General features: G+C 41.2%; 3 protein-coding genes across 5 annotated transcripts; 2 read left to right on the forward strand and 1 right to left on the reverse strand.

The window, feature by feature from the left end:
* Positions 1-329: 329 nt before the first annotated feature.
* Positions 330-13,726, reverse strand: RB195_017696 (uncharacterized protein; the record flags this gene model as incomplete). Of its 3 annotated transcripts, XM_064184801.1 has the most annotated exons (16): positions 330-425; positions 598-672; positions 736-814; positions 875-1,010; positions 1,509-1,628; positions 1,690-1,853; positions 3,065-3,068; positions 6,107-6,186; positions 6,864-6,991; positions 7,097-7,123; positions 7,179-7,223; positions 7,498-7,572; positions 8,452-8,526; positions 9,862-9,921; positions 9,980-10,014; positions 10,083-10,173. In XM_064184801.1, 16 exons carry the CDS (start codon positions 10,171-10,173, stop codon positions 330-332), a joined length of 1,290 nt encoding a protein of 429 aa, XP_064040680.1. The 3 variants fall into 3 exon arrangements, with proteins under 3 accessions (XP_064040680.1, XP_064040681.1, XP_064040683.1); XM_064184800.1 differs by lacking the exons at positions 330-425; positions 598-672; positions 736-814; ... (2 more) ...; positions 1,690-1,853; positions 3,065-3,068 and adding an exon at positions 13,600-13,726 and having other exon boundaries at positions 6,069-6,186; positions 10,004-10,014; positions 10,083-10,208; XM_064184799.1 differs by lacking the exons at positions 3,065-3,068; positions 6,107-6,186; positions 6,864-6,991; ... (5 more) ...; positions 9,980-10,014; positions 10,083-10,173 and having other exon boundaries at positions 1,690-1,852.
* Positions 5,200-5,756, forward strand: RB195_017697 (uncharacterized protein; the record flags this gene model as incomplete). The annotated part of the gene is made up of 3 exons (XM_064184802.1): positions 5,200-5,292; positions 5,496-5,596; positions 5,657-5,756. 3 exons carry the CDS (start codon positions 5,200-5,202, stop codon positions 5,754-5,756), a joined length of 294 nt encoding a protein of 97 aa, XP_064040682.1.
* On the forward strand, positions 10,366-16,446 carry RB195_017698 (uncharacterized protein; the record flags this gene model as incomplete). The annotated part of the gene is made up of 6 exons (XM_064184803.1): positions 10,366-10,388; positions 11,603-11,648; positions 12,859-12,886; positions 12,935-12,952; positions 13,020-13,102; positions 16,432-16,446. 6 exons carry the CDS (start codon positions 10,366-10,368, stop codon positions 16,444-16,446), a joined length of 213 nt encoding a protein of 70 aa, XP_064040684.1.
* Positions 16,447-16,768: the final 322 nt, after the last annotated feature.

Consider the following 16,768-nt stretch of genomic DNA (forward strand, 5'->3'; position numbering starts at 1 on the left):
AGTGGAACCATACTGACCCATGTGCGGTCGTACCCACAAGTTTCCAGCTAGGTGACCGCAGCGCACAGCCGGAGGATGAGGTATGTCTCAAGAAAAGACAGTATTTGACACTGGCGGACGTGTCGCGCTCACTCTAGCAAAGAAGATCTCATCTTTGCCAACTGTAGGCTTGCGTGTCAACCGGAACCGATCAGTAAAGGCAGAATGAATTTATGAGATTGGTGCTTTTCGCACCTTATTGTCACGATTTAAAAGACGTCGCAACTTTACAGCAAGTGCACCGACGATCATAATCGTTTTATTGTTTCACATACATACATATTCTTCTCTCAATCGATATACACCCATTCGCCGTTTGACGGGACTTTAATGTGAGCGATGGATTGTCCTTCTGACACGATCTTTAGAGATGCTTGCCAATCACCCTGAAATGCAATGAAGAAGTTGAAAAATGGCAACAACTGCTTTTGGCGCCAAGGTAGTTGGAGGCGGAGGGGGAACTCAACACATGCTCCCATCAAAGTTCACTCCAGCTACGCTTAGCGTCAAAAATCGCTCTTAGTGCACAGAACTTCTTCTTCACTGTCAGATACCCACCCTAACAATTAATTTGATAGCGCTGTTGATCGAAGGCAGCGGGATCATGGGTCCCACACCGGCGGTTTCTTTTATCTGTAAAGATCCACGAGAATGAAACGAAAGAGAATGTGGGAGAAACAGAACAGGTGTGTTTACCTTCTCCATGTCATAGGTGCCTGGTGTGCTGAGCATGGTCGTAAAATCTTCGCCAATCTCAGGGTACAAAGTTTGACGGCTGGAAAAAACAACAGAAAAGCAAATAAATCAATAACGAAAACTAAGGACGATGGCTCACCATGCCTCGCTTGGAATCAGCTTGTTGAGCGGTTTGCCTTCACTACATAAAGTGCCGACGAGTTGTTTCTTCGTGAAAGTAAACAACACTTCTCCAGATTTTCTTATGTCAGATGGTCCGGTGACAATGACCTTCCCTTAAAACACATCAGCTTGTTGCGGTTATTTATCCTCGTTACTACTCCGCTTGATGCTGTTTACACTTAATAATAACTAGTTAGGTCGCTTTTGACAGTTTACATGATTTCACATGTAGCTGCAACCAGAAACGTTCACCCAAGCTGGCTTGAAGGTGTGCGGGCTCCAACCAATAGGCGGGGCTGACCTGCGCAACCGTTTGTGCAATTGCACCACAAGTCAGCTGATTACTAGGTACAGCGCAGGCGCTTACGCGTGCTTTATGTGGTTTTAACCCTACTAAATATAAGCAAGACTGATATATGACACAAATTTTCCATTGCAAAGAACTTCTCAAGAAAATCGTCTAGGTCGCAGCAGTCTTATTCAGTGTTACTGGGTCTACATCTCCATCATATTGTTCTTTTGTTCTTCCAGGATTAAATGACTTTTACTACAAAGGTTTTTTTAACAACTCAGTACTAACCGCTTACTAGTCCTCGCTTTCACTCGCTCACCTTTAACAAGCTTGACAAATCCTGGTAGAGGTATTTTCGCATGACCATTATAGCATGTTGGCTTCCCCTTCGAATCATACAGCTGAACAACAACGTCCTGGGTGCGAATACGATTTGTCGCTGAAGGAGAGTAGCCATGAAAACGCGTGTGGAAAAGCAGCAGTAAGTCTTACTAGCTAACCTCCTTCGACATCGGCGATTTGTACAACGTTATCCACTCCATCCACGCATGCGCGTGGTTTGGGTGCGACAAGGAGCTCTATTTCGTCAGGTTTCACTGGGACGATGGGAGGCGCAGAGTACGCGAGTGTGACGAGAAGCAAACAAAGAAACAGAAACGACATTCTAGGAATAAAAGATGTTAATACAGGAAAGCTAGTAGACCTTCATAATTGTTGAGAATCCATTGTCTCGGTTAGACGAAGGTAATTTTTCAGCCGACAACTCTCTGTTAAGACTTCGCAAAGTCACAGTACAGGATTCGCTTCTAGGGTTCATTATCCTATCAAAGTCGGTAAATAGAACTTCACCGTAGCGAGGTGGCAAGAATTATAATTTTTCTCTACAAGGACTCTCTTCTCTGTATATCTAATCGTTCGCTCCGAAGACCAGCGCCAGCTGCCAGATATCACTCCTCCAGATTACCTCTTTCTATAGTTGCCTGCTATGATCAGATAGTTTTGATACAGAAAACAGCACCTATCAATGCAGTCTTTGTTGTTGCATGCACAGTACACGCTACAACCATTTCTGCTGGCGCTCCTTCTGGAATACTCCAATTTCTCCTAAGTATGCAGAGAATTGACAGAGCTCCATTGAAAGCATTATTTCACTTAAAACCTTTGTATAATCGAAACGACATGAAGCACGGTGCAGTTGCGTAGGCGGTTGCGCTCGAAGCGGCGCAGTGGAGATGGCGGCTGGAATCGAGATGGGACCATCGAGGAGTGCAGCAATGAACGCAGTGGGAGGGGGAACTTTCCTACCCGTTCCTAACCGCCGGGCTCCCACCACACCGCTTCGAGCGCGATCGCTTACGCAAGTGCACCGTGCTCCATGTCGTTTTGACCCTACTATACGTTACGCTTATAAAGCCTGCTCCAGTATACTCCGCTACGCATATGTTCAACCAGGTGAGCGCGACGTGCCTACAATTCCTAGAGGTAAGACCGAAGAGGGGGTGGGTGGCCGTCAGAGAATGAGCTTGTGTGGCGGGGAGGACGTTAGGAGACTACTATGTTTTTCCCGAAAGTAGCTCTTCCTGGGATCTTTTTGCTAGTTAGTAGTTTTTTAGTTAGTTTTTTGTCTAGTCTAGTTAGTTTTTTGCTAGTGCTACATAGTTCAGTTCCCCAACTACTCGCAACGAATCGCAAATTGCTGTTGTGGGACTGCTAGTACAGGAAGGAAAGGACCATGGAGAAACATAGGATAGAAATAGAAAGCACATTGAAGAGAAGAAACTAATACTAGTGAGAAGGAAATTGAACATAACTTTTAGTAAATGATTTCCTTGATTAGAAGAGACCGCACCAAATGGACACCAAGGGACCCAGTACCTGGCTGCAAATTGCAGAGAAGACTAGTGTAACATTTCGCTGACGATACGGTACCGAATTTATATAGCAGTGACAACCGCACTAAAAAGCTTTAGCTAAACCTATTTTTTTTATCGTTGGCAACTGATATCCAAAATCACATGATCGCTCATCATAAAACTATGGGAGTGCCCTTTTAGTATTTGTCAGCGAAATCGAGATAACTATGTGACTATGCAACGCAAAAAGAAAAAAAAAACTATTGCAACGAAATCGGCTGTTTCTACTGATGTTCCTTCCACAAAACCCTTCTTTCTCCTAAATACGTAGGGAATTAAAAGTTCTGCACTGAAGGCATTCTTTCGCTTTTTCAAACCTTATACGCATTGTTAAATGTTATTGTTGAACAGCTGTAAGAAATTAATGGGAATCCTTATAAAGAATAAATAATATCTTCCTGCTCCATACAACACTAGAAAATTTCTCAGCTAGGTCACATAAATGGAAAATTAGTAGTTATCTCAGAATCAAATATTACAAAGTCTATTTCCAGCCGTTCACGTTTTAAGCATAGTTGCGCCAATATTCGGACCAAGAAACTACGAGGCCCCACTACCATCGTTAGTCATTCTTCATTTTTTTGCGCCTGGACGGTGAACCAGCATGTTTACAACCACCTTTTCCTCAAAGTATAATCGTTTTCTTTTCCTCTTCTTTACAACTTGCAGTTTATTTCCTAGATGTTCACTAAATGAAAGAATATTCATTGACTATAATACAATTAAAAGATATGCGTGCAGAAAGTAAGATGATTCCATATGATAAGCACTTTGCCCTTTTATCTCTTATTGCAAAAAACCGATAGCTATATGACAGCATTGTTTACTGTCTAGTTAAGCTGTCAAGTGTTATCGTGAGCAGCGATAGACAGCTACTGATGGCAAGTCATGGATTAGCGATAAGACAAACAAGTGTCGGAAGGATTTGATTTCTGGTGTTCGTTTCGCTGAAGGCGTTCACCCTGGACGCAGCTTCACGTACAGTATTACCTACCGTCGCCGCAGAATCGCGAATGATGCTTTGTGTCCAGGGTGGAGGCGAAAGCCTTGTAAGACTCACTTCATCACCCTGGCTCCACGTACTCCTTGTTGACTACAGATGAGATCCTGCAGTGGTTCTGTCTTAGTTTTGTCCCTATGAACGACTGTTATAGAACTTCATTAGGATAACATCTCAGTCTCGTCAGCCTCACTACAATCTCGAGAAGTTATAGTCAGAAAGATCTCATCCGCGTTAACGTTCTCTCTAATTTTGCGAAATAAAATAACTGAAGAGAAAGATCAGGTGAAGATGATAAGGTGATGGTATATGTAGGAGCACATCTTTTCCTTATGAATAAACAAAAGGGCTGTCAAATTCTACTAGTTTTTTCGAAGCACATTACTGTTTTTGACACATGTCTTCACAATCTAACCAGCGGTATTTGTTACCGGGTTGGTAACCCCTGATAGTGGAATACACGAGGTTTAATCTTGACAGCAAGAAAATTCTTTACATGGGCACAGAAGGTAAAATACAAGCATGTAAAATAGATTGCTTAACTTATACAAGTATGAAAAATTGTCTCTTCAAGTTAATTGAGGCCTCTGGTGGTGTTGAGCCTTCTGACTCTTGAATTTACGTAAAGTTTCGCGTTTTTGCCGTCATTCTTCAGGATTACTTTTCAAGCCATCTCTACCAGTGAAAGTAGCACATCACTGAGAAATTCAGCTGCAGGTAATGGACATTAAAAGTGTAAAGAATAGAGTGGCGTAATATCCACTAGCTGGCGGAAATTGGTGTGTACGCTTCTTTCGGCATCACTGAATAAATAGAAACTTTCTATATATTTCATAATATGTTAACTGTAGCATCACAGCAGGTACATTCTAGCAACTACAACTGCTATTTCCTTTATTTCCAGCTCATCTAGCAGCCAACGTGAAAGCAAAGTCTATTGTGGTCAAAATTCCCTCCCAGAGAATTGTCTTCATCATGAAAATTAACAAAATTAGTCACGTCATGTAGGCACCAATAAATCATTAACAAATCCGGTTTGTGGCTGGCATAGGTGCGCAAGCGCCAATAACGCTTACATCCACGAGACTCTACCCATTATGCATCTTCCGTTTCTTATTGCTTTCATATTGCTGAATGGTGTCGAAGTACAGGAATCGTCCTACGCAAATCCTTGGTACGGAACCAACTCAGTAAGTGCAAAACAAAATGCTTCAAATCAGTGAAATATTGTGACCACTATTCGGTGTTTTTTTTTCTCACTTTGGAAGATAACCATAAGGTATTATGTTCTAATAAGCTAGAAATGATGCTGCTTACATTACATCATGGAGTGTGGACTTTAATTGTGCACGTTTTCAACTGCCCAAAACGATAACTATGAAAAATACTTTAGGCGAACATACGTTCAGGAATTGTCCCTGAATGGGGTACTGCTCCAGTGATGAACGCGGGTACACTGGCACCTTATGTTTGTGGATTCAATCCTTTTACCAGGTTGGCAGTTCATCTTCCTACAATCCCTACTGTCATTTTTACAACTGAAAAATCGTTTAGAAAGTGCATGGATCCACAAAATTATTGCCCTGGTCGTTGTATGAACTTCAGATACACGTATAACACTCTTTATGACTGTCGATGTCTTGTTGTAAAATAGGTGATATAAAACGAAGCAGCAATGAAAAAAAAATCAGATAATCATCTGGCTAGAAACAAGTGTAAGTTAAACTCTATTAATATGTGATTCTGTGCATAAATATTTACAAAAATATGGCGACAAGACTTCTATTCTAAATACAACTGGTAATTATTGATCATGTTTGATGAGTTAATGAAAAGACAAAAATTCATTGATAGTAAGTGTAAGCGATCACGATAGCAGGAGTTAATTCATAACTGGTAAACTGTAAGAAGAAGTATGAGCAGAAAGGGATTAGCTATGCTACGGACATTCAGAAGGGGTAAGGTATTAGCTATTCGAGGCAATCCACATTCTCATCCATTCACGCTCTCTTTTTCTTTGATCCGCCCTCATCAAATAGCTTGGATTCAGCTCCAGTTTCACCTTCTCCTTGGATGGACAGTACCTGCGAAATTTACTTTTTGTTGGGACGTAAATTTCTCTGAAGTGTCCGATACAGAGTTTGCACAGTTTTGAACCGTTTAAAGATAGCAATGTACATAACACCGCGAAGTCGGAAGGACTGTCAAAAAAATCCATATAGGTCGCAATTCAAAGGTTGCAGAAAACAGGAGGTGAAAATTCGGATAGTCCCGCCATGTAACATTCCAGGACTATATTTTCGATGGTCATTTCAGTGTAACAATCAATCGGTACTTTTAAAATATGATACAGATGGAAACATGAGTGGAAGTAATTATATTACTAACCATTAGGTCTATTAGAGGTATGTTAGGGTCAAAACGAAATGAACCTCGGTGCCATTGCGTACGCGACTGCACTCGAAGCGGTGCAGTGAGCCTACCGGTTAGGATCTAAGGTCAGTACCATAGCTAGCATCATTCGTCGGTGCAGTTCGCGATGGTCTCACCCCGATTCCAACCTCTATCCCCACCGCGCCACTTCGAGCGTAGCCTCTCACACAACTGCAGCGTTGCTATGTTTCATATCGTTCTGACCCGACTATAGAAAAAGTCCCTAGGGCAGAGCAAACATCCCAGATTTTTTTGAAGGGATCTGTTATCCAATTAGGTCTCAAAATCATTGTAAATTAACATGTTCAACTGCAAAATGCGAACTTACGTTTCGGTGTGATTCTCGTAACCGTCCGCTCCACACAATGAGCACGGCTTCATAGAAAATAACACAGGACATGCGGTTTTAGCATGACCTACTGCCACCTTCCCGACACTTTTGCAATAGGCGCACTCCTGTAACATAGACACTTCAACGAAAATTGATGTGAGAACATTTATAATTAGCAAATTTGCACATCAAAAGCTGATGGCTAAATTCTCTATAATTAAATAACCAACCGCGGACGTCGAGTTGCTACAGCGAGCCTGAAATCAAGACATTAACTAAAATCTTCAGTCTCGAACAGAAACGAAATAGAACCTGGGTGGAGACGATTTCTTTTTGTGCGGAGCTTGCAGAGATCGTCTGGAATTCTTAACGGTACTCACACATAGTAATTTCCATGTTTTCTCATATTTACTTCAAAAGAATAAAAGATAAAGTGTTAATCAATCTGCTTGGGGTGCGCCTCCACGTTCACTTCAATTCAGGAGAAGAATTCACGTTTGAGTTTTACGGAAGTGTAACTGGCCTATACAATGACTTGCCAATTTATCGACCCCGGAGGGATGAAAGGAGTGGTGACCACTAGGGTGGACTCGAACCTATATTTACTTTAGGTACATTTTATGAAACTCACCTTGGGACAACGCTTCACATTTCTGCTATTTTCGTTTACAGTTCCAGTGCTCCAAGAGTGCAAATAAAGTTTCTCCTAAACTAAAGAACCTTGACAATATATTAGTAATGTTTTTAATAAAAGATAAAGTCCACGGCGTTGGTCAATCCCTGCAGAGATACGCCTACGCGTTCCACTTCAATTCTGAATCGTTTTAGGTTTGGAATGCGTATTTAGCCTATACTATACATTGCAGGGGGTGAGTCGGTGTGTCAAATCAGCATTTTTATCCTTTCAGATAAGTCTGGTACCAATCCAACTAATCGACTCATTAAGGACGGAAAGCGTCGGTAATAGTTTTCTTTTTTTTGATGCACCCAACAATGCAGAAGACACATCAACAAATACACTCAGATGCAAAATACTTATAATACTTGTATCGTGTTGCGCTTTGTCACAAAATAATGTGAACTTTCAGAAAATCTTTTCAAGAAAAGGCAACCCACCCACAGCACATAGAACTTAAAGATTAATTCAAAGCTTGTACACAGTCATTAATTCACATTAAGGATGTTCGTAGAAACATGAATTGGCATGTGAGCTACTTTTCTGCGACATTTGCCCTTGAAAATAAAAAAATTGAGAAAGTTGGCAGGAAAGGTCCTAATTTGCTGAAGGCGAAAACACAGCAACAACAAACAAACTAAAAATTCTGTGCTTCCTTTGAGCATTGACAAAAAGAGTGTTGCGTTTATCCTAATCACCAAAAAAAATGTTACGATGACGAACGGCTTCCACATTCTTACTGACCATATCACGCAATATGATAACTACTATGGAAAAATATGGGGCGTTTTCGCCATTGAAATGCAACACATGTAAGGCGCTTCTAACAAAAATCTTGAGATTGGAACACCAGATAATGCTATCACGCACTAGAAACCACGTAAAACAACAAGAGCTGAGTCAACTCACTTCACATTTTGTTGGGTGGACGACATTAGGGATGTCAGTGACCTCGAATAACTCATTTCGCATGCTCAGCCAAGCCTAGAAAAAAAGACTTATTGAGAAGTTTACAAACATTTTTACTGTTTTCCCAACATTTGCATGAAACCTTGAGAAAAATACGAAGAAATATGTATGTTTGTCGTTAAACGAAGCTGGACAAGAAATGAACTTGTGGAAGACTTGACGATATAACATCCGAAATTAAGCACTGTTCGTACAGACTATCCTGCTTTAACGTACTGGTCGAAATTGTCGAATTGAATAGTGTGTTTCCAATAAAAGCCCCAATAAAAACCTATCTATCAGTGTCCGAACTACAAACCGAGCTACTCTTCCTCCAGCGCCATTCGAGATCCCTCAAAGAGGGGCCATCTTTACAACCTAGCTGGTTACATATCGATATACTTGAGTTCAGGTTCAGTGGATGGATCCACTGAAACTAATCTCAAATATTAAAAGAGTGAATGTATTTCGTTACAAACACGTATGAGTAATATCTCACATGCTTTCATTTCATCATCACTCTCATAGGTGTAAAGAGTTGCCTTGTTGGGTAAGCTGAGGTCTCTAATCCCCAGAATTGTAGGAGATGCTTCGCTGTGATACTTGCAAACTGCGTCCCAAACACGTCTACAAACCTAACATCGAAGATCCCCTCGAACGGCGGCTTTAAGTGAACCAACTTTTTGTGTAGTGAGAATAATTAACACAAATCGTTGAAATAATGTGGATCATCAAGGCTGTCATCTGGACCTGATTTGTGGCCATGTTGTCTGCGGATAGATCGCTCAATTTTTTTCATCCAATACTGCTTTTGAAGCCGAAAGTTCACCGTAATTCTCCCCTTCATTTTCGAAGGCGCCTGATCACACCAGTTCTGGGTGAACGACTCGTTACAAATTTCGCGGCAACCCCCGCGAAAACGACCCATTGGCCCACGTGATCCATACCGTACTCCTGTCCTCGTATCCTCCCTGTCTTTCTGACACACTTTCTTTTCCTACGTTGTCCCCAATTCATCTAGTGCATTTATTTGTCTTGTCCTTCTCTTTAGGTCAATTTTTTTGACAACTATTGAGCTTTGTGGATGAAGTGTAATTGGGAGAAGGCACTCAACTGCTCTCCCATTTTTGGAGAGTCCATCTTCCTTTCTTTTCCTAGTAACATTAGCCTGCATGACATAGACACTCCAAGCCTAATGCTCTGGTTTAGGGCTCCGATTGACTCAGTTATTCATCTCCAAAAATTAGAGCCGAGTTAGTCTCCCCAACTACACTTTACCCGAGCCATGTCTCTATCTTTCTATACGTATATCTATGAGCTACGTATGTATCTGTCATAATCCTTCTTAGTACTAACATATCTGCTACAAACCTCATGAGCCGGTTGTGGCAGTGCCCTCAATCGATCCGTCGGTTGTTGCCAGAGCGGTGCCTAGAAATCATGGTGTACTGTAGTTTAAACAAGTCCCAGTAAAGATATCCCTACGTACCATTACAAACAGCGGCTCACTTACATCGGATGTATCTGCAAAAAAATCTCTGAGCAGCTGCATTAATTTTGCTTAGAACTGAGTTGTAACTAGTTGAACTGACCTTCTAAGTAGTAGAAATCCATGGAAGAATTTTTCTCACTTGATGTCATAGTCCAAGTGTCATTGGGGAACGGAGCCATCGAAGAGAACATTCCAAAAGAGAATAGCAGTAGGGCAAGAAAGAAGTCTAAAGATGCACCGTTCTTTAAATGAAAATCGCAGCCACATACATTACATAGAGGCACAAAAATTGGAAGTGAAGATTACAAACATAGCGTTAATCCTAGAACATCTAGAAATAAAAGAGTACGGTGTCTGTAATGAGACATCACAGCTGTTATGACATGCAAATTGACCTTGCTACAGAGTGAGCGCAGGAAGTCCCGCCCCATCTATCCTGCAGGTACGGTTGAGATCGTGTCGCGCTCATTTCTCTTCACACTGCAGAGATTTTCTCAGCGTTGAGGAGTTGGGTTGTTTAGGGAATGAATGCATCGTAATGAAGGACACTAATTCGACCGTAAAAAATAAGCGATAATAGTCCACCATTTTGATTTTTCCACTTTTTTTGCATTTCATTTCATTTGTAGCTAGAGTAGTTAGATGGAGGCAAATGTGTGTGGTGAGCACATCCTGACTACTATCTTCCCTTAACAAACCTTCTTAGCTATACATTGAGTCGCAGCTGAGCCAATGAACCTCCTAACTATCGTGTCACTAAGCTACAGTTGAATCGCAATGTGAACATGGACTCCTACAGAATAACTCCTCTTCCTTGTACCATGCTCACAGAATGATTTTCCTTTCTTGCACTTAGTTCCTGTAACTTGAATGCACTTCGACCAGAGACTAATTACTGTCAAATAGAAAATTTTAGATTTCTGGTGCATTTGCACATTATATCATACATTGCTCTCGTGTCATACTCAGATATTAGACCGATTAGAAATGTTTCTTATTTCGGACGGCTATGATAGTGTTTTCTTCGGCTGGAGTACAGTAGTTAAGTTCAGACCTTACCATACGAGTCATCTCTCCTCGAAACCTCAAGATATTTGGCTCGATTGCACATCATTCGCTATACTCAGGTGTTCCCTCATATGATGGTTTTTTTTTCGTTAGGCGTATGATACACGAAAAAAAAGTTGGTCGACATTCATGGGAGTTGACATGAGTTCTTACACAGACTATAACTACTCTTTTAACCTACGTAGTCAAAACTCAACGGAAAATTTTCATTTGCTGAATATACACGACAGAGTAACGCCAAGAAACTTTACGACTTGAACTCACTTATAAGAGGAAAGGTTTTAAATTTCAACCGTATCTTCTGGGATTCTTTGCTGCCACCTAAAGTACTGACTTTCAGCTATGTGGTCTCGACAGCTGCCTCTTATATTCTTACAGACGCAAAGATTTCCTTCCCATTCCATCATTATTTTTTTAGTTTACTACTGCTTCCTACCATTTTTTGTTGTTGTTTTTCTTCGAGACAGTTATTTGTTTCATTTCGAATAGAACGCTGAAAAGTTTGTAAAAATAACATTCTTCTTCATAATCTGGAAAGTGTCTTGTTTGCAGGAGCTCAGTCCTCCAATTAGCTCTCAGCAGCCACCGCATAGATCAGGTTTGATTATCCGAACCTTTCCTTCAACTACCGATTACCGTAGGTTGGTTTGCTTTGACCACCTGCGCTGTTGTTCAAGCTTTATGAATTCTTTTCACGGTTTGCTTACGATATTAGACCACACCCTCATACTCATATCAACATACGCTTATTATATTTAGTAAATTATGTTAATTGATCAAGGACAACAATCGCGTTGCTTTAGGGCATATCCTGTTCTTCTTCACACTCATCTCGTCTTCGTGTTATGCAAGGATTAGATAGTTCCTTCACGATGAAGTTTCTTCTTGCGTATCATTCGAGAGCTGGCTCTTGGGTGGAGAGCGAATCCCGCCCGACCTGGAATCGCACGGCCACAGCTCGCTTTTTTCCGCGTCATTCTCGCTCCTTGACAATGCAGAGGGATATGAACGACTAGTCGGACCTTTCGCAACATCGATTTCGTAACATGGCGCAGCGAGGTGGCGATGCACTTTGACCCGACCTACAATACTCCTGCATAGTACGTGCCTCACGTTATGGGTTTGTGTAAGGTTAGTGTGGTTACTAAAAATATCACAAGACCAGGTGTTTGATTTGCGAACAAGAAAGAGGAGGGGAAAAAAAGGGCGGGGAGCGGCGGCACACAATGGCGCCCTTATTGCTCGACGCTCGAACTTACTTTTTATCTCAGTAACTTTAGCCTACATGTCATAGATGCTCTATGTCCAATTCTCTGGTTTTAAGGCCCCGTTGTATTTAGTTATTTACTTACAAGAAATAACAGCACGGTTGAGTTCCCCCACATCACCTATCTTCTAACTACACTTTACCGGTTAATTGAAGGATTCAGGTTTCGCATGTTTTTTAAGTGTGATGTTTGCATAACCAAAAGAGAGATGCTACCACTAAAGTCTTACAGGGACGATAGGTTTTTCTTTGCTTCTTAGGATTTTTCCGTGCACCAGAACTTCGCATGTTTTGCATGGTTACAGTTCCCATTTGACGTGACAGGAAAGTGATGTTGTCTTGCAAGTAAAATCAGTCTTTAGGACCAAGGGACATGAATAGATAGATGATGATTATGAATATTTGTTTAATTTTGCAGTTTCTTTTCATCTAATCGTTACTTTTTGCAGCTCAGCACAAAATGTGTGTTGCGATACACACATTGGCGTGGTTTTCACGAATAAACTCCTGAAGTTATGTGATTTTGAGAATCCCGTTTTAGGTCTCAACTCAACCAACTCGCAATGATCGTCAATAAATGATCATCGTTTGTGGTCAAGTGGAGCTCCTTTTGTAAGGACTGCGAACACTATCTCGTACGATATATCCTTACCTTGCCGCGGTTAGCATGCAGTGACGATCGCAAAATAGTTTCACTTCCAGTGCTGCTGAGGACAGTTGAGAAACATGGTCATGGACATGGTCTAGGCAAGCATATAGAGTTGCATCAAAATATGGGGTTGCAGGTTTGCCTTTCTTGGCGCATTTATATTATTTTACTTATCTTATCGTTTATAATAAACTAGACCTCCGCGCAAGCGGAAAGTTCCTTTGATATCGTCACTGTTAGTAGCAGTAAGGGGCGGTGTAACAGTAATGCCACTAGCAAAGTGTGCAAACGTCCAGAATGATCTGGATACCAGTAGAACCACTGGGAAGGGACTCCTTGGATTTCGTGAGAGCTGCACAATAAAAGAAAGAACTCGCAATTGCCAGCGAAACAGCGTGGTGACAGCGAAGTGTCTCAGTCGATTTAATGTGTGAAATTGATGACCGACAATAGGACCATCAAATGTGCATGTAAATGTAGAGCTAGTAATTAGCAGGTTTGTGAAATGGATTGGAAGGGTATTTGGTACAATTCCACTCCTACTACAGCAAAAAACTTCTCATTTTTTCCATGTCTGTGGAACTTTGCCTCGAGACATTAGTTTTACACACTAACGCTTTGTGCATTACAGACTTTGTAATCCCGGATCAAGCTGTGCTTCTTGTCGTTGTTTAGGATGGAGTTCAAGAACGCTGTATTTACAAATTCGACACCTCAGCAAATTGGTCTTACTTTCCTTTGCGTGCCAATAGCTTCCCATTTGCACTATCAAAATTTGAAAATAGGGATAGAAAATGCTCGAAGTAGCTCTTTTGTTCTTCTTTCTTTTCTCAGTTTCCCTTTTTGGCACGTTCTCTGCTTTAATTTTTCTTCTCTGTGATGCTGTTCCCTCAAGCGCGTACGCTGTCTCAGCTGGTCTCATCTAAATCTACTTAAACGGCTGCGCGGGCGGTCGCGTCGCGGCGCGCTGGCCCACTGCCACTTCTGCCAAATCGGGGGCCCTTCACAAGCGTGAGGGCCTTTAGTGTTAAGAGGCACTCGTAGCTATTCGACCTAATGTAAATAGGTGAAAATTATAACTTCCACCTTCGATGCACCTGTTACATTGCCTATTCTAGGTTTAAATGTCTGCTAACTAAGGTAAGTTATTTCTAGATATATATGTTCTATGTTGTGACTTCTCTCTCATTTAAGTAGTCTTTATTTCTTGACATGTGGTAGCATGGAGTTGTTTTTGGCAGGAACGTTAATGATTCGTGGCTTTTACAACTCACGGCTGGCAAAATCCTCTCTGTTAACGCGTTCTTTATGTAGTTGAAAATTGAGTTTCTTTTAGGAATTGCCAGATGATTGCCACACGTTTCCACTGATGATATCTCTCCCCTTTAGAGATTGTATTCCTCCTTACTCTCCTTCTTCGTTGCTGAAATCATTCTATTTCTCCTTTAAACCGCGCTGAACTAATTTTCAAATAATCGCTTTTAATTATTGAATTGCCGAAGATAGGACTTTGAATTGCACGACTCCGAAATAAAGAGACTTTCAGTAGCGATAACCATGCATTTAACAAGTTGACACTCCTATAATACCCAAAATAAAGTATAAGGCAAAGCAGATGGAGTGAAAAGAAATATGGACGTAGATGGAGGTTTACGAAGCGTTGTAATACACAAAAATCACTATGAGTTTTGCGAAATCATTACTTCGAACGGTTCCAAATCACTATCCCAGCAAAGCAGTATTCTCTCCGAAAACCGCACCTTCGACTAGTCAATAATTGAAAGCGACTATCTGAAAAGCAACACAGCGACTATCTGAAAAGCAATTCAGAGGAGAAATGGAATGATTTTCACAACGAAAAAGGAGAGTAAGGTGGAATGCAGTCCCTAAAGGGGAGAGATAAGCATAATTGGAAATGTGTGGGACATATGGCTACAACTCGTGAAAGAAACCCAAATTTCAACTACATAAAGAATGTGTTAACAGATAGGGTTGTGCAAGCCGTGAGTTGTAGAAGCCATGAATCATTGACGTTCTTGCCAAAAACAACTTCACGCTAGCACATGTCAAGAAATAAAGACTACTTATATGAGAGAGAAGTCACAACATAGAACATATATATCTAGAAATAACTTACCTTAGTTAGCAGACATTTAAACCTAGAATAGGCAATGAAATAGGTGCATCAAAGGTGAAGTTATCACTTTCACCTATTTACCTCAGGTCGAATAGCTACGAGTGCCTTATAACGCTAAAGGCCCTCACGCTTGTGAAAGGCCCCCGATTCGGCAGAAGTGGCAGTGGGCCAGCGCGCCGCGACGCGACCGCCCGCGCAGCCGTCTAAGTAGATTTAGATGGCACCGTCTCAGCTCAGTGTTACCGTACTCCTTCGTGTCTGTATTCTCTGATCAAATGTGCGCAAAGACACGAACTTAAATGTATTTGATACGATTTTGCAATATAATCAAATTTTGAGGGATTGGATTACACCTACTGTGATGTGACGGGATAGAGCAGAGTTACATTTTTACGGAGGTGCAGCGAATTTTTTCGCATTTAGCACTCAAATAACCTGGGGTGTACTTTGAACCGAAAATTGATGGTTTTGGTTTTGAAAATGCGTAGCTGGAGTACTCCAGCACTTTTCCATCACGACCTACTCCATTCTTCATTAATCTCTTATTTCACTATAACTCCTTCTCCTCCTTTTCTTTACATGTGCATTTCTTAAAATACTACTCCCGTTAGCGGTAACCGAGCTGCACATTTGCAGTAATTTACGCCATTTTTATTTACCATTTAGCTTGCAACGCGCCACACTTGTGCACGCGCCGCATCCAGTTGTGGCGCTTGCACAAGTGCGCGCACACAATATCCTTGATATCTTTTCATCAGCGTATTCGAGTGAAACCAATAAATAGGCTCCCGAAGGGACAGGAAAGTATGAATAGAAACACGTTCTTACGTACCTCGTAGGAATAAAAGCGGTTTCCACGCTTTTTTGACGACTAGTGAAAGATAAGCTGAACCGCGCTGCGTACCACAAGCTACTATCCGAAGTCTACGCTTTAGCTGTGTGTTTCGCACCTCGTCAAAATCATGATATGCTACCCTATACGATAGTTTTTTTCATTGTGCTAACACTCAGCCGCCGACCTTTCATTTATAAAAGGGGAAGGGCACCAAATTAAAGATAAATGCGATCGAATGCACCTAAACACATTATTTATCAAATGAAAACGGAATAACATTTGTTGGCACCTCTTTAGCAAGTGTTAAAGTAAATTAAGATTTTGTAAGTGTCCGATAAGTTTTTGCAACCTAAGTGCAGCTCTTCTGCAACTATTAGTTTTCAGTTACTCCCTTGATTCTAAATTATACGTTTTATTCCCATAACAAATCTGGAGTCTGTATTTTGCGTTCTGTAGATTGTGCAATATAATTGATGTGAATCTTTCTTTTCAGAGTTATCGATCATAGGTGTGCTTGGTAGGAGCCGAACCCTGTTCAAGTGAAGGGATCTAGCTCATGGAGTGCAGCCCAAGTGATGAGGATTACTTCGCGAGTCGTCCAAAAGTGAAGGATGTCGGAGCAAAAGTTCCGTTTATCGCTTGTATGTCATCGATCATTATTCAATTTTTTTAAGAATGCCTCATTCAGGTGAGTTGATGATGCTCGAATTTTTTTATTGTCTTGAGAACAATATTGAGTTCGTTTCACCTCTTCCTCACCGGTTTTGCGTAGAAAGACCTCATGTTCCTTTTTAGAACAGGATTGTGACGAAAGAGCACTGGTGATACTC

This window comes from Necator americanus, chromosome II (assembly GCF_031761385.1).
Source record: "Necator americanus strain Aroian chromosome II, whole genome shotgun sequence".
Classification (NCBI taxonomy): Eukaryota; Metazoa; Nematoda; class Chromadorea; order Rhabditida; family Ancylostomatidae; genus Necator; species Necator americanus.